Source organism: Ambystoma mexicanum, chromosome 4q (genome assembly GCF_040938575.1).
Source record: "Ambystoma mexicanum isolate Mex_15411 chromosome 4q, UKY_AmexF1_1, whole genome shotgun sequence".
Lineage (NCBI taxonomy): Eukaryota > Metazoa > Chordata > Amphibia > Caudata > Ambystomatidae > Ambystoma > Ambystoma mexicanum.
In genome coordinates this window covers 764,639,356-764,664,556 of record NC_090928.1, presented here as the reverse complement: position 1 = coordinate 764,664,556, position 25,201 = coordinate 764,639,356, and the positions used below count along the sequence as shown (strand labels likewise).

General features: G+C 45.0%; 1 protein-coding gene across 1 annotated transcript in view; it reads right to left on the bottom strand.

Annotated features, from left to right (window-relative positions):
- Positions 1–24,868, bottom strand: part of LOC138467289 (ADP-ribose glycohydrolase MACROD2-like) — a 369,984-nt gene extending 345,116 nt beyond the window's left edge. The window contains exon 1 of the mRNA XM_069607286.1: positions 24,450–24,868. Within this exon, the coding sequence (XP_069463387.1) occupies positions 24,450–24,504 (55 nt within the window). The 5' untranslated portion in view covers positions 24,505–24,868. The remainder of the gene's footprint in view (positions 1–24,449) is intronic.
- Between the last annotated feature and the right edge of the window lie 333 nt (positions 24,869–25,201).

Sequence of the window (25,201 nt, the reverse complement as noted above, 5' to 3'; positions counted from 1 at the left end):
GTGGGTGGACCCATAAAACCTCTTCCTAGCCGCGGAGCGGCCGCGGAGTTGGCTGCAGAGTTGCAGTCTGTGGCAGTCGACCTTCCTTACCAGACCTTCCTTCCAGAGTCTCTCTACGCTTGTTGCTGTTTTTGTGGGTGGACCCATAAAACCTCTTCCTAGCTGCGGAGCGGCCGCGGAGTTGGCTGCAGAGTTGCAGTCTGTGGCAGTCGACCTTCCTTACCAGACCTTCCTACCAGAGTCTCTCTACGCTTGTTGCTGTTTTTGTGGGTGGACCCATAAAACCTCTTCCTAGCCGCGGGGCGGCCGCAGAGTTGCAGTCTGTGGCAGTCGACCTTCCTTACCAGACCTTCCTACCAGAGTCTCTTTACGCTTGTTGCTGTTTTTGTGGGTGGACCCATAAAACCTCTTCCTAGCCGCGGGGCGGCCGCGGAGTTGGCTGCAGAGTTGCAGTCTGTGGCAGTCGACCTTCCTTACCAGACCTTCCTACCAGAGTCTCTCTACGCTTGTTGCTGTTTTTGTGGGTGGACCCATAAAACCTCTTCCTAGCCGCGGGGCGGCCGCGGAGTTGGCTGCAGAGTTGCAGTCTGTGGCAGTCGACCTTCCTACCAGAGTCTCTTTACGCTTGTTGATGTTTTTGTGGGTGGACCCATAAAACCTCTTCCTAGCCGCGGAGCGGCCGCGGAGTTGGCTGCAGAGTTGCAGTCTGTGGCAGTCAACCTTCCTTACCAGACCTTCCTACCAGAGTCTCTCTACACTTGTTGCTGTTTTTGTGGGTGGACCCATAAAACCTCTTCCTAGCCGCAGAGCGGACGCGGAGTTGGCTGCAGAGTTGCAGTCTGTGGCAGTCGACCTTCCTTACCATACCTTCCTACCAGAGTCTCTCTACGCTTGTTGCTGTTTTTGTGGGTGGACCCATAAAACCTCTTCCTAGCCGCGGGGCGGCCGCAGATTTGGCTGAAGAGTTGCAGTCTGTGGCAGTCGACCTTCCTTACCAGACCTTCCTACCAGAGTCTCTTTACGCTTGTTGCTGTTTTTGTGGGTGGACCCATAAAACCTCTTCCTAGCCGCGGGGCGGCCGCGGAGTTGGCTGCAGAGTTGCAGTCTGTGGCAGTCGACCTTCCTTACCAGACCTTCCTACCAGAGTCTCTTTACGCTTGTTGATGTTTTTGTGGGTGGACCCATAAAACCTCTTCCTAGCCGTGGAGTTGGCTGCAGAGTTGCAGTCTGTGGCAGTCCGTGAGCAGGAGTGACCGGCCTGCATGGAGGCCGGTAGGGGTGAAACACCCCCGTCATCACCTCTGAGAGGCGAAGAAGAGGGCATGCGACGGCTGAGGAGTTCAAACCAAAGACCTTCGTCTACTAGATCTGACCTCCCTCGCCCACTCTCAAGAAAAAGACATACCAACTTGGGGCCCCAAACCGATAGCTCCCTTGTATACTTTCAACACGAGCCCGCTTTGAAAAAAAACAACCATGGTCAAAGCGCAGCCCCAGCGTCACCCCAAGAAAGGATGCCGACAGTGTGGAAATACTTCAAACCAGACTCATTGCGGCAATCGAGTCCCGGGAGGTCCAAGAGCGGGCGCCTGAGTTGGTGAAGCCCCATGCGGTCAGGTTCCCAGTGCAGCCGACCGAAGGGTGGGCGGCGAGGGAACCGCAGGCGGCTTCGCCACTCTCTGCGCTCGTTGTAGCCTAGGAGGGCTCTCAAAAACCTCTTACCGGAGTTCGGGCCTCGGAGGTTCTTCGGTCAACTGGAGCCCTGGGTTTGACCGGCGCAGTGTGTGACGGCTCGGAGGGCTGTGGCAGGGATGGCCTCTGCCGAGGAGGGGAGCCGCAAGAGCTTGCTCCCCCACCTGCCGCCTCGCCAGCACTCGTCCCGGAAGCTACGGAGGTGCCGGCAGCGTCATCGGAGAAGAAGGTGGGGCGTGCTAATACTCATGCGCCCGAAAAGGAGGGCCCACTTCCTCAAGGGGGCGGAGCCAAAGACCAACAAACTGAGGAAGACCCGCCTACTGTAGAGTTTCAACCCGCAAAGCCTCCAACTATGCTGAATTCAGAGGGCAAATCCCCCTCTATTGACTCATTGCTTCCACACACTCACCTAAATAAAAGTTTGAAAAATAAAGAGCTCCCAAAGAAAAAAAGAAACCAAAGCAAACAAAGAAAGAAGAAGGGTCCGGCAGGTCGAGCACCGCAGTATAAAAAACCTTCGGAGCAGCTCGTAACGAACGCAGCGATTTGCAGTTCTTTAAAACCATACTTCGTCAGCCAAGGGAAACGAAAATATGATGTCCTCCTAGAACTGACGGACGCTGAAATATTAGACGCAACGGACGACCTCGCTGGGGGCCCTAAAGCATGCAAGTTTCCTTACGCACCGAAAGATCCTTTACCGCTTTCTGCTGAAAACGACAACACCTGTGAAGTTTTTCCTCTCCTGGAAAGCCCAAGAGCCGACTTGCTTGCAACATCGGGCAGTCCAAAACCTGCTCCGCTCAACCTTCCTCCAACGAGTCCACCCGCCTCGCTTGTTGAAGTTCCCCAAAAGAATAGCCCAAAGGATCCGCTAAGCTCTCAACCCGCCCCTCAAAGTATTGAGACCCGGGATTTCGATTCTCTAGCCAAAAATCAACACCAACAGGAACCAACTTCAGCAGTCCCGGACACAGGTCTCCACTCTCCTAAGGCTAAATTACAGCCTCCTTCACCCTTCAGCCATAATATTCCACTTCGAAGGAAAAGTGCTGGTGAGACCCAATTGGAGGGCGCCCTCAATGAAACACCGTCGAAAAAACGAGACCTGACCACACTGATGTCAGCTTTGATGATCGCACTCGCTCCTTTTGGTAAATTATATGAAGCCATAAACGACACATTAAAGGATCAAACCCCCCTGATCGCAATGACTCACACGAAAATGACATACCTTGAAGGGTATATAACCGCAAAGGAAAAAGTTGACAGTGTTATATATATGACAAAATCATTGGTGTCCCTTCACAAAAAAAACTGAAAAGTCGATTCAATCAGCTCACTCAATCTTAATTAAAGATACAAGAGATTCTGCATCACAGACCGACCCAATGGCAGAAAAAGGAAGAGAATCAGGGTCGAAAACCCAACAAACTGGAAAACAAGTTCCAAGCAAAATCTGCTTTGACTTTGGGAAAGAGTTCAGAACAAACCAAAAAGGAAAAGAAAACATCGAACCTCTCAGAAAATTTCTATTTGAAGGAGTCAAAAAGGGCCCGGCTAAACCTTGCCTAAAAGAGCCAATTCTAGCTCCCAAACAATCACATCAGCAACCTGGGGTGAGTCCAGGTAAAGTGCAAACAACAGTTAAACCACCTCAGCTTACTAATTCAAACGGAAATCAAAAAAAAAAAAAAAAACCCACCCCACAAGAAGTGGTGATAGCTCCTGTTCTGAAACCCTCAGCCAGCAAACCACTGGAAAAAGGTTTGACCCCCTGACAGCAAACCAACGACCTGTCAGTGAATGAATTAAAACTCTGTGCCACCCCTCAGTCCCCGATACAGGTCTGCCATTACGTTAGAAGTCCCTCTCAGTCTCCGTTGTCACATTCGCCAATTACTGTTGAAGACTTCCTGAGAGACGAAGCTCTAATGAATATCACTCTCCACTCGTCTCCAGAGAGCGGCTGTCAAAACCACATTGAAAACCACCATCACAAAAGACTGCAACCAATCAATGACTGTATAAAAAAAATTCACCACCAAAAAAACATAAGCCCGACACTGACAACAAAAGGGCCCGGCTAGACGTTGACGAGAGATATTCTCGTGGCCCGTATTCCTTGAGGGAGAAACCAACTTCGCACAAGAGAAACCATGTTGAACTGGAATCCTATACTGATACCATCAAAACCCGGAGAGTCGAACCTAATTTGCATAAAGGATTTAATAACCGTATCGAACTGACGGAAAAAAAAACATTCTGGGGACAGAAGCTCGATTCAAAAAACAGCCTTAAGCTCAAGGCTTGCAGCTATGACAATTTTAAAGCTAGAACAGATTCCAGCAAACTTTGAGAAGACAACTCTAAACAGGGGGACAGTACTGAAAATCCTAAAACACACAAGAGACCTAAAAGATCTGACAACAGAGGACCTGGTACTTGTTGAACCATACCACAAGGATCAAAAAGCAAAGGCGTACTTGTACGTAAGCGCAGAAGCAAAAGGTAGCTGGTCAAAAAAAGGCAAAGCTGACCTCCTGAAAAAGGGCTCCTTCATTACAGAGGTGAAACGCTCCCTAAACGAGTAGACACCGCAAGAAAAGAAAACTGCATACCCGTTTGGGAACATCCATTACAGGTCAAGAACGGAGTCGAATAAGCTGACCACGTTGCCGCTCCCAAGGCAGGAGTCGGCCCAATTATTAGAGTCTATTGGAAAGAGCAAAAAGCATCCCCCTCCAAATGGGGAACCTGCCGAAAGAAACTTACAAAGACCAAGAGGAAGCCGGGAAGGGAGACCCCCGGCTAGAGGTAGGGGACAGTCCTATATCGAATCTAAGACGGACCAAAAATCTTCCGATAGAAACCGGAAGTCCACGAGACCTATGGATCACGTGGCTGTCAATGAAAACTCATCAACATTTGCACCGATCAAACAGCTTTTGGCGTGGCTTCCGAAAACTTCATCGAAACACCAAAAGCAATAGCAACAAATTCCATCCGCTAAGCAGGGGACTGATTCAAAAGATGGACCAAGTTAAAATACACCAATAAAGGACCCAGATTGCCAAGACCACTCACTTAAAATGATCTCTTGGAATACAAGAGGTTTCGCCCACCTCACAAAACCTGGACGAGTTAACCTAGGGGACTTTGACATTATTACCCTTCAAGAAACATGGCTACTTGATTCCCCAACAATAGATGGCTTCTCAGTTGCAACTTCTCCAGCAAAAAAAGGCCGCTTGGGCCGCCCATCAGCCGACCTTCTAGTAGCAGTCCGAACGGGCTCTGGGCTTTCAATCCAGAAGAAGATTGCCGCAACTCAATCTCACTTAGTAGTACAACTAAAGTGGGACCGACTAGCTGAAAACAGTCGATCGTTGATTTCCTCTCCGATTACGATAATCACTACTTACTGGAATCCTCAAGTCATTTCAGATAAAATTTTCTTAGCGACTATTGAAAAAGATTGATGGGATCATGACCACCCAGGAAAATCCACTTATAATTCTAAGTGGCGACCTTAATGCTAAATGCCCTACGGGTCAACCAAGAGGTCTTGAGCTGCGCCAAGTAACCCAGACTGAGTCACGGGGAAAACAATGGCAATCGCTCATGGATTCTAGAAACATTTTTAACATCGCCCACTCTCTCCCCCAGGCTGTTCCCATTCCAACTTGGGAAAGAGGTTTGCAAGAAGGAACGATTGACTACTTATTTGTATCAGAGGAGATGTTAAATTGAATTACATCATTTGAGGTTGTAAGGACGGAAGCAAGCGATCATAACATTCTGAAAATCTCTTGGTCGACAACAGTTAGAAAAAGAACCCAAATGATGGAAAAAAACGAATCTACTAACCAAGGAAACCGTCTCAGGCTTACATCAGAGAGAATCAAGGAACTGACCAAAAACTACTTGATGCATTGCTCTTAGGGAAACAGGGAGAAATTAAACCCCACTGACTACCAGCCTCTTTTGGTTCCGTACCTGATACCAAGGAAACTTAATCATAAAGCAACTCAAAAACCTTTAAACATCTACGACGCCGAGTTGGTCCTGAAACGCGTACTTTGCGAAAGCTGAAAAAGCAGGCGGCTATTTCTAAGTCACCGGGTCTAAGAGACCTCTACCTAAAGGAACACAAGTCATATAAATCTTGGCTCAGACAACAAAGAATCCTCTTGTACCAGCGAGATTGTGAAGAAATGCTCCGAAAGTTGGCCTCCAAGAACTCTGGTGCTTTCTGGCAGCTAATAAAGAACACAGAAGAGGGAGTAAGTGAAAAAGGATCAAACAATGTCTCAGAAGAAGCATGGAAATCACACTTTTCCACGATTTTCCAACTTCCAAGGAATCAAGCACCGGTTACAGTGCAGGACTCAATATTTTCCACCTCGGAAGACAAAACAGAGCCTGGTAATTATCGTCCCATTGCCCTTTTGGGCACCATAGGAAAAATCTACGGGTCATTTCTCCTAAAAAGTTTCCAATACTGGGCCAAATCAGCGCCGTGTCGAGACCCTTTTCAAACAGGGTTCATGAAGAACTCAGTGACTACCGCCAACATTATGCTGCTAAGTGTCATAAAGGCTGTATTTTCATCCAAGCCCGTGAGAGTACATCTGGCATTTATCGATCTGAGTCAAGCTTTTGACCAAATAGACAGATCTTTGCTGTGGTCTAAGTTAGAAAAATGGAACTGTCCAAACAAAATCCTTGACCCAATCAAGGCTTTCCATGACAAGACTTCGATCAGGATCAAATTGGACCAAGTGGAAACTTGTCTGAAGAAATCCAGACGCTTAGAGGGGTAAAGCAGGGCTGCCCATTGAAATCTTAAAAGCAGCTTTAGAGGCATGTTCCCTTAGATCTAAAGAATTCGATTAACTAGGTTCTTGACAAACAAGGTTTGAACCTGACCCGAACGTCAACACTGAACTGTAAAAGGGAACTCTATAAACTTTTAATTTTTCTTCCTCCAACTTTTTCTTTCTCCAATTTTTTCTCCTTTTTGCAAAATCATTGATTTGATAAAAGCGAAATAATAAAAAAAAAAAAGAAAAAAAAAAGAAAGGCAAATGTACATTTGTCCTTTGAACGGTCTTTAGTTAAGGAAACCAACTGAATGAAAGGTGCAGATTTCACATTGGTAAGTTGATTTACCCGGATTCTGTGATAAATGAGAATGCTCTGCGCACATGATTCTTGACCATGGTGCATATACTCCCAGGTATGTTCAGCATTGTGGAAAGGCAAAGGTATTTTTAACTGGCAACGAAAAAAACGCTTACAAAGTTTAAATCCGGCAACGTGCTTTCTGTCTTTCGATCTGCTCGTGCGAGGTCACTTCTGCAGTGTGTGCTGGCGAGGCTCTGGAAATCACAGCAGGTTCGTTTTATGCCAGAGACACACCTATTATTGGCAGGGCGCTGTGTGATAATCCAGAGAAGCTTTCAGATCTTCCAAACAACCCTGCTTCATTGCGCAACTTTAGACTTGTGTACATTTCAATGGCATCCTCCCCACCAATCCGCTTGCCGTTTTAAGTTACAAAGACTTCAACATCTTGGTGCATGTATTCGGCTGGAATGCAGCCTTCAAAGCATATGTGCACGCAATTCAGTTGTTCCCTACTTTACCCGTGGAAACGTACTGTGTGTAGGCAGAGCTGCAAGGCCATGTGCCATGAAAGACAAGTAGGCTCACCTAACTTGCATATGCACTGACGTTACTGCAAGTGGCAACGCAGAAACTGATATCAGTTGCTACTCGAGGGTGGCCTGGTAAGTTACATTACAAGAAATAATATATTTTAAAAGTTACACCTTTGATAGTCATTACACTTGGGAGGTTGGAAGAACTCCCGCCAAAACGGAGCGCTTTCAGGTGCTGGGAAATCACTGCACGTCTGTGTTTCAAAAAAAGCGTCCTGGTTGACTAGGTCAACATTGCAATATGCGAGCAGCTGCATCCACTTCTATATGCTCTCTGCAACCCAATTTTTCTGCACTGCCTGCTGTAACCTCCCCTAGCCGCTTCTCCAGTGACACTTGAAAGCCTGTAGGCTACTCTGGTCCCGAGCCACAACTCAACAATGGCAGTAGAGGCAAGCAATGGAGCGGGCGACGTGTGCAGTGCTTCTGATAATAAAGATGTTGCACCAGTTGAAATTAAACTCGTGTTGCTGTCGACCGACCCAATGATCTGTTGGTGCCAGCCTTCCTAGTTGCAAAAGGTCGGTTTTCTTCTGCCACGGATACGGAAAAGCAGGTGTAGCAATTCGGAAGGAACCTGGGGGCCCCCGAAGTCTGAGCTGGACATGAACCCCAAGTCGGTGGATCCATACTTGATGTGATCTGACTGCAGCAGCTCAGAGGAGGGAGATCCAGGTTGGGCGAGCACTCCTTGGTTCTGGAAGTTGTCCAGTAGTTGGTGTGTTCTACAGCCTCAGTCAAGGCAGCAGATGGCCAGGTGCACGTTGTGGGCTGGTCCCATGATCACACAGGCCAGCCCAATCAGTGCTGGGGGCACCCAGATAGCCGTGGTCACATGGCAAGACACCAGCTGCTGGGGGCTCCCGGACTGGCAGCTGCGATCACACAGCATGACAGTGGTTTGGTGGCACCCAGGTTACACATGCTGATCTGGGGGTACCCAGATCTGTGCAGCTGGACTGTGATCACACTGTGTAGGAGAGCAGGCCCTACAAATGAGATACAGTGCGATTCATGGAGTCTGCAGCCGTTCGGAGGCATGTGTGCGCAGAGGCTCCTTTTATTAACATCCTGTCATGGCACATCTTCTTAATGGGGCAATACATATCCTTAAAGGGGCAGCACCACAGTGCTCTGCTCCTGGTGTCCCTAATGAGACAGCGCTGACTGGCAAGACCCAAGTTAGCACAGCAAGAGGCCGAATGTTGCGAAGAGCTGCGCTCTATGGCTAATTAGGGATGCAGGATGGTACCCAACACCAAGGAATGATCTATAAACTACTGCAGAGAATAATAGGCCTGCAGCTACCTACCCCGACTGAGCCATCAGGGGTGACCCTTCTCTTATATCAAATACTCAAGAGTCTGGGAGTGGTCCCCTCACCCAGGAGTGGATGAATAGCCCTTGCTCCCAGCACTTGACTGCCACTGTGTGCCGTTGCACTTCTCCAACCAGATAAGGCATAGAGACCAACGTTGCACATTTTTACTCTTCTTGCCATCAGTAGAGGGGAAGAATGCAAGTGGACCAGAGATCCAAACACTGCTTAAAAGCTACATCCAGAGTCACTGTGGGCATACCAGTCCAAAGCTACAAAGAACAAGGAAATTGCAGCCCTAGATTCCAAAAGGGTGACTTCTTGGAGAGTGGGCAGCTGTGTGTGGTTTTCATCCTGGAGACACAATTTGACAGACTGCTACAGAACACAACAGTGCTCTGCTATGCCACAAAGTGCCGATTCCTCTTCCACCTAATTTCAAAATGGCAGAATGGGGTTTATACCATAGGTCCCCGTCATGGCACATTGTCAATCGGAGAAGTGAAGAGAGAAAGGACCTGGGAGAAATGAAGGAGAGGAGAACATCTGAGGAAAAACACGTCCAGGGTCAATCCCCCCAAAAAGTGGGTAAATAAAAAAGAGCACAAAGCTGCAAAAAACAATAATAGCCGAAGTAAGAACATACAATAGCCCTGCTACTGTCTCTACAGAAAGATATTCAGCTTTGAATTGTTTTGAGCTTCTATGCAGCACTGATATCATAAAAAGAGTGCAGGGTCTAAAAGCATCTGGCTCCTCATTAGATCCTCTTCCTCTTAGATCCCATATCTTAGTATTGGTTGAGGATCTAGGCAATCTTATTAAAGCCTCTTTTCAGAGAGGATGGTTTCCTTCTCAATTAAAAGGAAGCTGAAGTCATGCCCCTTCTGAAGAAAAGAACACTTGGATATCACTGATTTGGCAAATGTTTCACCAATATTTAATCTCCCCATTCTGAACAGAATTATGGAGGGAGAAGCTACTTCTCAACTGTCTATGGCATTTAGAAACATCACATCCTATGGTAAGTGCTCAATCAGGCTCTTGCCCATCTCATAGCACAGAAATAATAATTCTGCATATCCAGGAAAAACTCCTGGAAATCAGAGATCTAGGGCATTTGGCAGTGCTAATCCTTATCAATGTATCTCCGCGTTTCATACTGTATGTACACCATGATATTTTGATACACCACCTTAAATCTCTGATGAATATATGAGGAGCAGTACTAGCCTGGTTAGAGTCTTTCCTTAAAATAAAAAACAGTCATCAGAAGCTACAGTTGAGGAAGTTTTCGCTCTGATAGTAGTCATTTAGCCTGTGGGCTTCCACAAGGCTAAGCTCCTTCACCCCTTCTTTTTTAATGTTTTTATGTACCCTCTAGTGCAAGTAATTGAAAGTTGGGAGTTTGAGTGCAAGCTGTATGCAGATGCCACTCAGATTCTAGTGGATTTACAGGGGAGACATGACTGAGTTAGAGAGGTTGGAGAATGCGTAGGCGCAATGCAACGTTGGATGCAATACAACTACCTGAGGCTTAATAGGCATAAGACGAAAATTATATTAACTGGCAGCTGGCAGCTCGGTTGAGCCCCTCTTCACTTTTCATGGCCTACCAGTCTTGGTGCTCCACCTACCCTGGTGAAAGTAGTTAGAAACTTGGGTGTTTCGTTTGTTTGATATTAAACTAGCTTTTCCTCCCACGAGTAGATTAGGTTGTGAAAAATTCCCATTTCAATCTGTGTAACTTGCATAGATGTAGCCACATAGACAGGCACCATGCAAACATATGAGTTCAGGCAGTGGCTCTGTATGGAATACAACTATCTTATCCATATATCGGGGTATTTCTAAAATTAAAAATTGCTAGCTAGGCACCAAACAGTGCAAAATTGTGCAGAGCAGGTAATCTATGGACTGAAAATATGAGCCTATTTCATCGGCTCGTACCTCACTGGGCTGTCTTATAATAGAAAACCAAATCCAAACCGGTGTTTGTCACTTAAATATTTGTCAACTCTTGTTGCACAATATGCCCTTTCCATTGCATAGATCTAGTCCAAAAGAATGAGTGCAGGTGGTTACATATCTTGCTATGGTGGCAAAATGGTTCGCACAGTATGCCGCCGTAGGCAGAGTCATCTCCCAATACATATTGGAAAAAGTGTTTCTCTGCCAGTTTTGAAGGACAGACTGGTTGGGAAATCTCTTTCCTGGGTTTTTTTAAAGTTTGGTTTTATATAATTATGCCCGTTTACATGTATGTATTCTAATTACTTTTATCATTTCATTGTCGCCTTGAAATTGATTTGACTGTGATAAGTTTGCGCTTCATAAATAGACGTACTACTACTACTACCACCACCAATACCAAGGATTATGAAGTAATCGGGATAAGCCACAGCCTTATAAAATAGATCAGGTGAAGGCAAGAAATGTCACAACCCGGACAACATACCAGGAGGAGTTAGGTGATGCTACAGCCACAGAACAAAAGACCCCTATGCTTGTTGAGGCCGCAACTCGGCTGTGAATACGCAAACCAAAAGGAAGAAAGGTTCTTACTAGCGTACTGCAGGCTACATCTCAGGTCCTGGCAGGAACAAGAACACAGGAGAATGCCGGAGCCCAATGAAGGCACAAGTCCAAGTGGGTGTCAACTTCAGGCTGGGGGGGTGATAATCCCAGCCTGACAACAACCCTGGTAAGGGGGAATCAGTACTTGCAGGTAAGCCAACGGTCATTTTCTGGAAAGGATAGGAGGGCGTTAGGGACGTAAGGTATCCCCAAAGGCCAGAGAGAGAAAGGAGTGCTTTCTGGTTGGCGTGTGCAGATATCATACTAAAGAGCCTGGGAAACTGAACAGTAGCCAGAAGGTAGCAGCAATATCTGAGCCAAGAAGTTTTCCACATTCATAAAGCATGTCAAGAACCACGCTGGGCCCTATGCCTTCGACTCAGAACTACAGGTTTGATGCTATACCTGCTGAGACAATATGCCTTAGAGTAGGGAAAAACTAGAACGAGAATAGTTTGACAGGTCCTTTCATAAAAGCATCTTCCCATCCGGACACTTTTAACGTCTACATCTGGCCTTACCTGGCAAAACATTTAGGCCAGGGTGACAAAAGTAAATGAGCGCTTTAAGATGGGGAGTGTTAGACTCAGAGGGCCTCATTACAAGTTTGGAGGTAGCTATACCATCATTACCGGCATGGCTACCTCCAAACTCGGGTGGGGGTCCCAAAAAAAGGGAATTACCGGGCCATTCCGACTTTTGCAGGCCCGGTAATTCCCATTTTCAGGAGCCGTAACGTCCCCATTCCCATTTGAGCCCCATAGGGATCAATGGGAATGGGGAGGAGGCTAAAAACTGACCCGTTAATGAGGGTCCGTTGTTAGCATCCTGGTCTGCTCATGGGTGCCGGTATGCACGTCTGGCCAGACCAGACGTGTATACCGCCACCCGTGAGCAAACTCGTAATGTGGCGGCCCGGTACCTTACCGGCACCGTTCATACTGCGGCTGCCAGGGGCGTAATGAGGCCCAGAGAGCAGGGCACTCCTCAGAGCATTCAGCATACTAGAAAACGTTGACATTGTTTTCGATGCACCACCCAGTCCTCTGCATGAAATAGCCAATGCAGGCAGTTTGTGTTCATTTGCAACTTTCCACTACCCTATTATCATTCATCTAACTCCAATCAGGTGCCATTAACCAAAATAAAGTTGTTGAACTACATTTTGTCTCTCGTCTGCTCTGTTGGTCTCACAACAGGTTTACAGTACAAAGTGTTTTGGTGGAAAGGAAACTAAACCTTGTAGTTAAGCAGTTCAAGGACGCTTGAGATTAGAAAGGTCTCTTTATATGAAGAGTGTGCAAGGTGGCAATCTTAAAACGAGTCGCCGCTGTGGCCGTTATAACACCTAAGAACTGCAGAGGCCACATGTCAGCCTGGGCATTCATAGAATTCAAAAGAGCGGGTAATACCTGCTTACTGGTAGGTGGCATAGCTTGGATCGCTGTGAGTCTCTGCTTTGGGAAACCAACTGCTCATCACTCCCCTTTTCTTTGCAATGGTGCTACAGAGTACCTCATTTTGGTGATGTGGTAGAAGAGGTGGGGGGAGCTCATAGTCCCTTTAGATACAGACCTAGATGCCTAACTCTTTTTTTTTAGGTATTTAAAGTGTATTTGTCCATCGAGATGCCAACTTTCATACGCTTTACTTTTTAAATAAACCAACTACTGCCCCAGACTATCCGGCCTAGACAAGGTAATTACGCTCCGGGCTCCCTGCTCCGACACGCTCATGGTTAGCTTGTTGAACACGGCACCCCCACATTACCCAATTTACTTGATACATAGTACGACTCACCATCTTTGTATTTCATGCCAGACAAATATAAAGCTCAATCACATGACAAGCAGCTGCTTGCATCAAATGTTGGTTTTTCACCTCTCCCTTTTTTATTCCAAGTTGTTGGCCCGGTCACCATTCTTTCATGCCGCATCTGAGAAAGCGCCAATCTGTTCCATGTGCTGCGATTTGCGACATCTTCTCAATAATTTTCTATTTAAATAAACCACCAAAAAATAAGTGTTTTCTCTCGCTTAATATTAAACACGCACAACACTGCACATAATAATATGCAGCCCAGGAAATATATGCTGCCACGAGTACTTCGTGATCTCGTGCCGTTTTGCTACCCATATAGAAACAGGGGTAGGGATTAAACACATTTTCACAGATTTATATCCATCGGTCACATACATTCTTCTGGACCAGTGGTCTTCAAACCTTTTAGGAATGCCCCCCACCCCCAGCAAAATGTGGGCAGGCCGGGCCCCCCCCAGAAATGCCATGACAGTAAGTCCAAAAGGCTATCAACTATCACGCGCTGTCACTGCACCCTACTTCCAGTATAGTCCCTGGGCTCCCCCACCTGCTCCCATCTCACAGTCTCTGGGCTCCTTCATCCCACTCTTACCCAGTCTCTGGGCTCTCCCCACCACAGACCCTGGGCTCTCCCCACCCTGCTCCCAGCACTGTCTAAGGGCCAGTGGCGGCTGGTGAATATTTTAAGTGGAGGGGCATACATATTTCCCCCAAATATGCCATAGCAACCCTGCGTAGCGAGGGAGCCTGAACCAGGGGGAGTGGGGAGGGCGGAGTTTACCCCCTTGAATTTTTGCTAAATAATGGGATCGAATATTGCATTTCAGAGCATACTTAAAGAAAATTGAGTAAAAAGCCAAACAGTTTGCAATAAGCTCTGGGGGGCCCAGGGGACGCTTTATATTTTTTAGCGGACATCTATGATAGATGTCCAGTACAAAAATACCATCCCTGTCCCTTGGGCTCCAGAGCGCCGCAGATGGAGAGCTGATTTTGGCAGGTGGGTATGGGGATTGTGCAACAAATGCATTTTTAAAATGCCTTTGTTGTACAACCCCCCCCCCCCACTCGCCAAAATCAGCTGCACAGACCAACACACACACACACACACACACAGCAATCACAATCATTCACACGAGTACCCACCACCAAAAACTAACACCACAAGCATATACGCATCCATGAACAGGAATCGGGAAGCAAGAGGTTCCTGCACATGCATGCGCAGGGGACTAGGCGTGGGTGCTGAAATGCATGGGTGCTGAAACGCAATTAGCTGCTCCATGCTGCTCTGTCCGTATGTGCAAGGAGGCGCAGGAGCTCCCCTATCACACATACAGACATGCAGTTCCCCAGCCAGCATTTCCAATGAGCTATGCAAGGCTGGTGAAGCAAAACGCCCCCAGTCTTGCATGGCTCAGTGAGCATGTTCGGCTGGGGAACTGAACTATCAAAGGAAAACACTCCCTTCGACAGTTCAGCCAGCCCAGGAGCACTCCATCAGCTGGAAAAAGCAGCTGAGGGAGTGGTCAGTGTTTCACTGGGCTAGCTCCTCCATAATGGATGCGGGGGCCACTGGGCCGATGACCCCTCACCCATTATGGATGAGTTGCCAAGCTCAGACTGGCCTATTGGGCAGTAGGCCAATGCTGTACCAAAAATGCAAAATGCTAGTGTGGGCTAGTTTTTTGGGTAAAAATGGGCCACTTTTCTGGGCAATGTGGGTCAGTTTGATGAGTTACTTCACTATGCAGTTAGTCGTTTTGACCACTGTTGCTGAATAGATATTCTTCACATATCACAATTTGCTTATATTTTATCAAAAAAACACCCCTTTGGGTACTATTCAAACAGTCTGTCATTAAAGGAATGAATTGTCATTTTCAACTGGGGCCACTTTTTCATTGGTGCCCGAGACAGTTTTATGCTCCAGTCCAACCCTGAGCCGCCGTGCCCATTTACTCAATTTAAAAATTAAAAAACAAACAGGTTTACATTTTTCTTTTTAACATTTCAGGCTTGGGGCTCATGCCCCCCCTTGAATGCGGGAGTGCCCCCCTGGAGAGGCGCGCCCCACACTTTGAAGACCTCTGTTCTATGACTGGTTTTAAAAACCTACTAGATTATTCTACAGTTTTCATTAAAAGCATCAGCTCTATAAGTATTTGAAGCTTATTTTTCTTTATCGTGTCATTCGTGTTACCTCCTGAAGAAGCAATTTTTTCCATGGAAAAACATAGGAGGTAATAACTAAATAAACACTTGTTTTCCCTATAATACAAAAAGTCAATATTATTTGAAAACCACATTAAATATGAAACGTCTACACTGGCACATCGATTAACTGTACATCTGTCTGTGCAAAAGGGCACTATACTTCCAAACTTAGGCATTTCTACTCCAGGGCATCAACAACTTGGCCATGTAAGTAACGGAGCAGTGGCCGCTGCCACCAAAAGAAAACAACAGCCCAACAAGCATAAACGTAGGTGTTCCACCTTACAGAAGAAATCAGTATCCTTTACTACCCTGATTCAAGTGTCCTTCATGTGGCGAATATAAATAAGTACCCAATTTTACTGCCCTTTCGACAGCCAGAGTCTCGTTGTGCCAATATTTTTTTGTGTAACCACTGGTCGGGTAACCTCAGTAACTACACATACTATTGTGAAGAAAACATGGTCATTGGAATGCATTTCAGTACCAGTGGCTATCCCAAATTGGAGCGCATCTTATTTTCAGCAGGTGCTTCTATACCGTTGTTAGTCTCAATGTTATTGCCTTTTCAACTGTACCTTTTGTATCCCTCACACTGCAGATGTGAATTCCATATGTCAACATTCTGAAGCACCCGGGAGGGAGATTTTGTCACAGGAAGCAGAAGAAATTAATTATCCCCATAGGCTTGATTTTCGTCGGGAGAAGGGGAAAAATGAATAGAAATATTTTTAATCAAAAAATGAGGAGTCTCCCACCTAAATCAGGAGGGTTGGCATGTATGTGATGGCCACATCATGTTTGATATAGAAACGTCAGTGTTCCTCAGCACACTGAAGGGGATGATCACATCAGCTATAGCGAGTTCACTGTTAATGAGAAAAAGTTATGATCATTTGTTTTTGATACGGAAATGTCAATGGAACATTTTACCAATATGGACAACCACATTATGTTCACTATGGATCCATCAATGGCGATAGACAAGGAGACTTTAAAGGTCAGATTTACTCCACTGAGGTTAGTCCAGAGCTATGTTGTACACTTGCTTGCCACATATTTTCCTAGCGACCGTTGCTATGGAGACAGGAAATGCTATTTCAGTTCACTAACATTAATTTTACTTGGCTCTAAAGATGCTGATCACCACATTTGTGATACGACTTCTGTACTTCCTACTGAGATGCACATAGCATATTCTTCTTGGCGAGAGCAACTTTAGAGGCACTCACTGCAGCCATCCACTTATTTATATGATCGCTTCAGTTTGCCTTTCTACTCTGCTATGCTGACTTCAGAGCTCCACGGAACAGACATGGATGGCCATGTTTTGGCCAGTAAGTTGATAGAAAGAAGACAGAAGACAAATATTGCACGTTAGGAAAATAGATGTATATGAAGAGTATTTTAGTTGGTGCAGCATTTGCTGTCCTTATGAGGAACAACCACTATGCAGGGTTAAATACTGGCAAGTACATTTGTTACTGGAGGAGCCTGCCCAGGTAAATGGTTTAGACAAGAGGAGCCAGCTACATGGTTAGCATTAGTTGGCAGCTCGTTTGAGTCAAGCTAGCAGGTGCGCTTATGCAAAGTTTGTATGTATTCCAAATTCTAATCATTCATCAGCATGTGAGTATTATTAATGTATTTATTTACAGGGAGGAACAATGCTCTTTTGATCACAAAAGACTGAAAAATAGATAAGAAATTAGATTTGACAGGAAGCAGTGAGCTTCTTACAATGGGCTATGGCTGGACAATATGGACCAAAAGTCATACCTCAATATTTGTGGGCTGATTGGTGATATACATCTGAATATTGTTTATGTGGGTTAAATGCTCAGTTGTAAGCCGCCAACTACATGCGAGACGTCACAAACACCTTTATTTATAAGACGGATCAAAATAAAGTGCAAATACAGGGCTCCTCTTCCTGTTTGAGAATACACAGAGCAGTGCAAATCTCAAAAAGTAAATAAAAAATATAGTATATGTAATAATGTATATATCTCGATGTTGACGATATTGTCTCCTTCTTTATCGATTTTGAAAACAAATCTATCTCCAAAACTCGATAGATCACCCAGCCCTACAACACGATGAGTTTGAGTGACATTCTGACCAGGTTCTGCAGGTGAGTACATGGGACAGTCACCAGGGACAATACATAGGTGGACTTACAGAGATTAATGACAATCAACATTAGGCATTTTTAAGTGCAAGTAGGCAGTATTGCCAGCTGTGTTGGGGATGTGACCATGATGGATAAAGTGCTAGAGTGGAGGCAGAGAAAGTGAAGGACACAGGCAGGTTAAAGATGAGAGAACAATATTAAATAGAGGGCCAGGTGACAGGTAGGTTAAGAGAGTAACTCTTGAGGCGAGGAGGTAGGCTTTTAGTTTGGTTTTGAACATATCGGTGTGGACTGTTTCTCCAAGGTCTGAGGGTAGAAAATTCCATGCAAGTGGAGCAAGAAGAGAGAAAGCGTGGAAGCCAGAGGAAGCATGGGGAGGGCAAGGTGCCACAAGGGTAGTCGAGGAGGCAGATGCTGTGGCGCCTAACAGTGGATATATTTGTGAACCAAGAGAAGACATTTAAATCTGCCTTTTCTTTGCATCATCAGCCATCCAAACTGGTGACAGTATGAGAACTAGGTGTGAAGTGGGGGAGTGCAAAGAGTTCCGGTAGGGAAGCTAATGATCTTGTCGAGAGGACAGAAAGAATAGTTGAGGCGACAAAAAATGTGCTGGTACTGTGGGGTAAAATATAGCCCTGAATGCCAGAAACAAAGAGGCCAGACCAATTTGTAAAGTCCCATTGATGTCAAAAGCCAACACAGAAATGGTGATGTCAGACATTAGACCTATTGAACCAAAAACAGGCTTAAATCTCAAAGGAAAGAAAGTGGGCTTAAATCTCAAAAGTGCAAAGATACGCTGAATGCATTGCAGCAAGGAAAAGACAGACATGTGGCTGACAATGCTGCTTTACTTAAACCATGCAAAGCTACACTTTTTTCTTAAAGAGATATATAGCAGTGTGTATATTATCTTCAATGTAATACCAGATTTTGATCCCGACATCCCCAGTGACACCAAGCTTCTTGCATTTATAAGAAATAAAAGAGCTTCCTTTTTCCGCATCCAAAATGATAGAACGCAGAGAGATGTGCCTACTTGGGTTTCAGGTGAACACGGTTTTCTCGTATAACTGCCCTAAACATATGGACAATCCAGAAGTGATACTCATGTCTTTTGCAACTGTGAGACTAAAGAAGTACATTACTCTAATGCTCACCCGATTCCCTCGGAGGCGCGGGTCTTGGCTGGGCGGTGAAACCGTCTTCAGCGTTAGGCGTAGGATTCGTTTGGCTCCCGGATTAGGCCCCTTCTTCACTGAAAATTTGACCCGAAGGGTGAGGTGTCTGCAAGTAGAAAATCTAGGTATTAGTGGCTGGAAGGCTGGGAGAAGTTCCGAGCCCCTCTCTCCCCGTGGTACTGGGTTGTAGTCGCGCTCACCTTAAATAGGTGAATGCCGGGCTCTCCATCCTGCGTCTTGTGCAGGGGCGCTGGGTCCAGTTACTTCACTGGATTCGAGTTCAGCCTCTTGATTGCAGAGGGTGATTTGAGAGCGATGCCGCCGTTTGCTGCACGAGCGTGACTTGTAAGTATTAAAGTTCTTTTTAGATTGCTCTCTTATAATGTCTATGTCTTTTTCCTTTTCAGTTGCTGCCGATGCCAAAAAAGATGCCCTCCCGGTTCGTGGCAAGGAATAAAGCAAGAAGATGGAGAATAGGATGGCACGTAAGAAGAAAGGCTGCTCTAGGGCTGTAGAATGCACCTTAATGTCTCTTTTTGTCTTTACAGGTGATGGAATGCGGCGCGAGCAGAGTTGAGGCGAGCGTAATGCAGGTAAGTCGTTTTGCAACCAAGCGTTAGTAACCAATGTTCTTTGTCTTTGCAGGCCCGATGCCGGACGAGAAATGCAGAAAAAACGCCTTGGATGCTGCCGCTGGAGCGGGTAAATTGAAGCGCCAACCTTGCTTTTGCCTAACCTGTGCCTTTTGTTTTTGCAGGAGTTGCTGAAGACTGCAGATTGGTTCCAGCAGGTAATTTTCTTATTCACAGGATCCGGAGCTGAAGATTCCCTGGAGCTGACACGGTGAGCGTCCTGCTGCAGATGCAGAATAACGCGAAGCACGTTGCACCAATCGGGTGTGGTTTAAATAGCCCACAGGAGTGCTTAGGTGTCTCCTTCCTCAGCCTCGCCCAGGAAAAAAAGAGTTCCTGCTTCCAGAATCAATGATCCAGGGAGTGGTGCCTGCCCCACCCAGAAGAAAAAGTAGTCCCTGCCAGAAGAGAATGAAACATCATTCTGCTGGTAAGTAAGCAGCATGGTCTGCTGCAGGTAGGTCCACCCAAGCACTTTCACACTTGTTATGAGCCCGGCGCTTCCTGTGCCGGGACTGGTCCATTTTATGAGCCTGGCACCACCGGTGCCAGGACAGGGTCCAAAAGGTCCCCATTGGGACTGGCTGGCGCCAATGGTATATGTTATGAGCCTGCTTCCAAGGGTGTTGGGTTGGTCCTGACTCCTTGGAAGCAGTGGTCATGACAATTACACATGGATATAAGGCCCAGGTGCCTTATAAAATGTCATGTAAAATGCATTATGTGCGAGTAGAAGCCATTTCTTGCAGAATTCTACATGCAGCCTGTCATGTCACCTGAAATGAAACTTTAACCTCAAAGACCTTTCCTCTGCTCGTCTTGGAAAGGGAGGTCTGGTTGTCAAGAATCAATCAAGCCCATTGCTTGAAAAAAGAAATACATACACTGCCTCGATTTAAACCACAGAGTAAATAGATAATGCCCTGCCTGTCTGTTCAGCAGAAGTGACCTTGAGGTCAAAACTCCCATAAATTATGCATTAAAGCGGCAGCCATGGCCATTACAAGGCCAAGAAGGGATATGCTTAGAAGCACGAGCCAGCATCTAGCTGGTAACATGCTTAAGGGGAAATGCAACTTAAGAGAAGAAAAAGGTGGGGGCTAGAGTGAGCGAGGTCGGAGTCTAGTTAATAGAAAAATACATTTTATTGCATAAAAAAGGGCAGCGTATATGCCACAATGCTCATCCCATACTTTTATTAAAAGGTAACAGTAACCTCCTTTGAACCACAATTGGCCTTAAAATGTAGTACTTAAAAATATATCTATAGATGTACAGATTTGAAAGATTAGGGTACTTGCCATGTTGAGAGATTTTCAGAGTTTGAACATGCCAAACCCACATGTCAGTTTCGGATGACAAAGCTTTCTCCTCCCACAGCTTTCCTAACTCACACCCTCATCTCCTTGTCCTATTAGCACACAGGTTGGAGGTCGGTTGAGAAAACCAACCAATCCCTTTCGCGGGAACTCTGACAAGTTTGTGATGTCATTTACCCTATAAGAAAACCAGTTTGCAACAGAACTGGGCTTTTTCACGTATTCCGGGAGGTAACCTGCTGCTGAACTCTTGCGAGAAACACCCAAGCAGAGAGGCCCCAAATCTTGCATTGGAGACAGGGACCAGGAGACAGAAAAAGCTGACTGTGGCCCCTTGGAGGAGCCAGAGGGGACTATCATTGACTGACACCCTTGCTGTTCCAGAGGTGCAAAGATGCCCATTACAAGGTCTCTCCTGTATGTAAAACTATCCCAAAGCTCCCAGAGCCATAGCCTGGGTAGGTCCTGCATTTCTCAAGTATTCTATTTATTTCCCAATAGTAAAATACCATGTTTGTCTCTTTAGATCCTTAGCAGATCCCATTGATCCCCTGCATTTTAAACCATAAAAGTGGGAAGCCTTTCCACGTGTGGTGGAGAAAACAAAAATTGCCCATTTGTTCCCATTGTCCTCTGACCCAAAGCCTGGTCTGTTCTTTTTAGGTGTGGCAAAACAAATTTTCCCATTATTTTTCCTTCCCTCATATTGCATCTGTGGTAATAAGCGAAAAATGATTATTCCCCTTGAATCCCTTTTCCAAAGAGTGCATTTCTATCCGAACCCATTGTGTTCCCAATCTCTGTCACTGGCCATCAATTCAGAGGGGTCAAGTCTAATTGATGTTTGGAGGGTGGGTATTGCTGGGAGACAAAGTATTATAACCAAATCAGCAATCACTGTGCGTCTTGAATTTATTTTAGATTTTTTTAATTGGTGGGTGATTTGAAAGGACAGCAGCGGGAAATTGTGAGTGAATATCTCGGTAGTCTCTGTGTTGGTGCCATTACGGGAGTCATTTTTGTTCTTGTGTTGCCACAGCATTGGTGGCTGATGTTAGTCTGTTTGTCAAATTTGGTTTAAATAAATTAATAAATCTATATTCTTCCTAGTCCATTGTGGCACCAGGTATTTGTTGGGGGTTGGGTGCGAGACGGGTCAGAGGCCTTACCAAATTGAACCTGAATGAAATCATAGTGATTTGTTGTGCGCCACCTTGATTGGGGGGAAAGGAACTTCCTGAGTTGAGTGTGACCGTGTGATAAACCACAACTGTACATTAGTCCGGTTTAGAGAAGACAAGAGAAGTTAAGAGATTCTTGGCAGTGTCAAAAGGAAGAAGGGGCCTGATTTTCATAACATTTAAGAGGTTGAGGCGAACCTGATGGCACTTTTCAGGATTATAGTTAGATAGCAGAGCTGGTGTCCAAATGTACTATCTGGTGTATCCAACAGATGAGTGAAGCGTGTGTGGCTCAAACTCTCAGGTAGTACATTTTGAGAACATAAGGGTACTGGGGTCTCCAGGACTCTGTTTAACTAGTCCTGAAGCAGTGCCATTTCTGTAAAAACTGTTGAAGAAGAACTTGCAGACTTAAGATACCAGAAGTAAAAATATAAACATTGCATGAATGCACCAGCATGCCTGGCTGAAAACACTCTGCTTACTTGTAGATATACAGCTATGCTTTAATAAAACAAACATTGATCCATCAAAAATAGTTGATTCATTGGTAATGTTTAATTAATGCATCTAGACTCACTATGTTCCTAAGCATAGTTTCATTTTGCTACAATCTTAATTGTTCAAGTAATGAAACTTTACCTGTAAAATAACTATCCTGGCTTTTCAAAAACTCAATTTGTCTAAAATTACTGTTTTGGCTAACATGTGTTCACAATATTGATGTCAATGTGCACGATAAAATATGGAACCTTCTTTAATGCCTTGTAATATTTCTTTCACATAATGCTCTTCCAAAAGCTTTCAAGCTTTATAATAAGATATGTTCCAACAACTATGTGCTCGCCTTTCCCCCAAACGTTCAGCAGATCAATTAACGTTTAAAAAACTTACTATAACTATTTCATCTAAAGCTCTGACAGTAACAAAGTTGCTAATTTTTTATACTTGTCATTATAAAGTATCCAGAAGAACCGTACATAAGAACTTAAAAAAAGGACAAGGATAGTTTATTGAGATGACTAGTGCATGTAAAGAAAATGTTGAAGACAAAGTTTGAAAAACAAGTTTTTAAAAAAAGGGACAAGGATAGAAGAATTACCAAATATATGTACACAAAAGTTTAATTTGATATATTTTATTAATCAATGTATACAAAAATAACGATAACTAAAGTTCAGTGATTTCAACTCATTAAATACATAGGTATGCAGGATAATGGAGCGAATATTAACTAGAAGAAAACACCATTCCACAATGAGAAGCCAATCAATGATATTTAACCAAAAAATTTGCTATTTTATAACAATTAAGGTATATTATTTATTTTTCAAATTTGATTAGATAATTCGATATTTGGTATATGCATACTATACGTACAGATCAAATAAGATAGTAGAACTTACGTAAATTTCGTTTTAAAAAGGGATCTTTTTTTCTTACGTGAATTTGTTCTATTTGAAATGGTGATACTTTTTTTAAATGAATGACCTACACATTACAAGGCTGTGAAGAAGCATTTATGTTTTATCTTGGACATAAAAGATCAATAGTGAGAAATCCGTTTTGGGCAGGACAGCAACTTAAGAGAAATAACTAAGTTTTAGAAAATCCAGGATGGTTATTTTACACTGAAAGCTTGAGTACTTGAAAAATTAGGATTGTAACCAAAAAATCCACAGGGAAGCAGCGAGACTAGATGCATTCAATACAATTTACTGAGCATGAATGAACTAAGTGTAGTTATATATCTACAAGTAAGCAAGAGTTTGTTGACGTTTCATCCCTTTAAAAGGTAGGGATAGTCTTGTTGGTTAAATATAGAAAAGCCGGTACAGCGATTCCACTAAAATAGTAGCACGGTATTGATCTATAGTCACCTGAACATTAGACCAATTATAATTACTAACACGACCTACGTAGCTGGCGCCACTGGTCTAAACTGTTAGTCTGGCAAGTTTAGCATTTGGTGGAGCGTGTGTCGTTTACTATGGTAAATGCAGAACCATTCCAAACAACGATGCTGGTGATTTAACATTACAACTGGAGATTCTGGTCACCACGTCTACTTTCCTGTGGTGCCATTGGTTTACCAAAGTAGATCGCCTTTGGCGGCCATGTAGCAGCTCTTCTATTGCGAGGATAACCCCGTTGGTATTAGTACTATTCCATATAAAGACATTGAGGGCCATGTCTAGAAGAAAATCATCGATCTACACCTTAATGTGGGGAACACTGTGTTCATGTATGTAGTGGCTTTAGTGCCCCTCCTTATTGGGACAAGAAAGTGTGCGAGACTTTTCAAAGGCTGAAAGTAAAAAACAAAAAACATCCTGGACTATACTTGTAATTAGGAAGCCACACGGGTACAGGTGGACACTAGAACGGAGAGCTAAAGCGAACACGGCTGGGTTGCGATTCGTCGCACCACGCTGTCCAAAACACATAACATGACATGCGATGAAGGTGGAAGAGGCAATGAACCCATAAACCAAGCAGCGTGCATGAGAGGGGCGCACAGACCCTGTCGGTGCACAGGAGTGACAGCGGGCAGCGTTCAGCTCCGGGAACCTGACAGCAGCAGGAGATGGTGCTTGTGGATGGCAGCGACATTGGAGGGTGCAGCCAACATCAGCTGTTCTCACCTTTCTCCTCTCTCCACTGCTTCTTCTTCCTGTTGCTGCTACTGCTGGGATTCATGCTGCTGCTGGGGGTGCTGCTGCTACTGCTGGCTTTTGGCTGCAAGTTCCCCAGGCTCACAGGAGGCTTGGCTTGTTTCACTCAGGAGAAATAATAAGAGTGAAAACCCGGTAAATAAAGGAGACTGGGGAGAGGCTATGTTATTCCTACAGAACCTGAGACCTAGGCGCTGCCTCTTCTACTACCAGCTGCTGCCGCTGTTCAAGAAGCCAGCGGACCTAATGTTCGAGCTGGTGCTGCTGCTAGTGTTGCTGCCAGTACTGCTCTTTGGCCCCGTGTGCGGCGCTACTCGGAAGCAGCCTCCAGATTGGCTGGCTTTTACAGCTGCGCAAGGGGATGTACACCTGACGAGGCTCCTGCTGCGCTGAAAGCATCTCAGAAAGGCATACCCGTACAGAGAGGGGCTGCCGTAGCCACGCCCTCCAAAGCTACCGCGACCCATCAACGCACCCGCCATCTTTGAAAGGAAGTCTGTATTTCAAATTCATGTAACATTTTCGGCCAATACATAAACTACAAGTAATTTTTGTTACAAAATCAAAAACAAAGTTTCTTAGTAGCTTCAAAAATGTTTAGTTACAAAATGTTGTGGGGAATATAAAATACAAAAATATGCAATAGAGCAGTATATATACTATGTCTATTGCTCTCAAATTTTGAACAGCAAAATAATGTATATATTATTCTTGTCAGAACT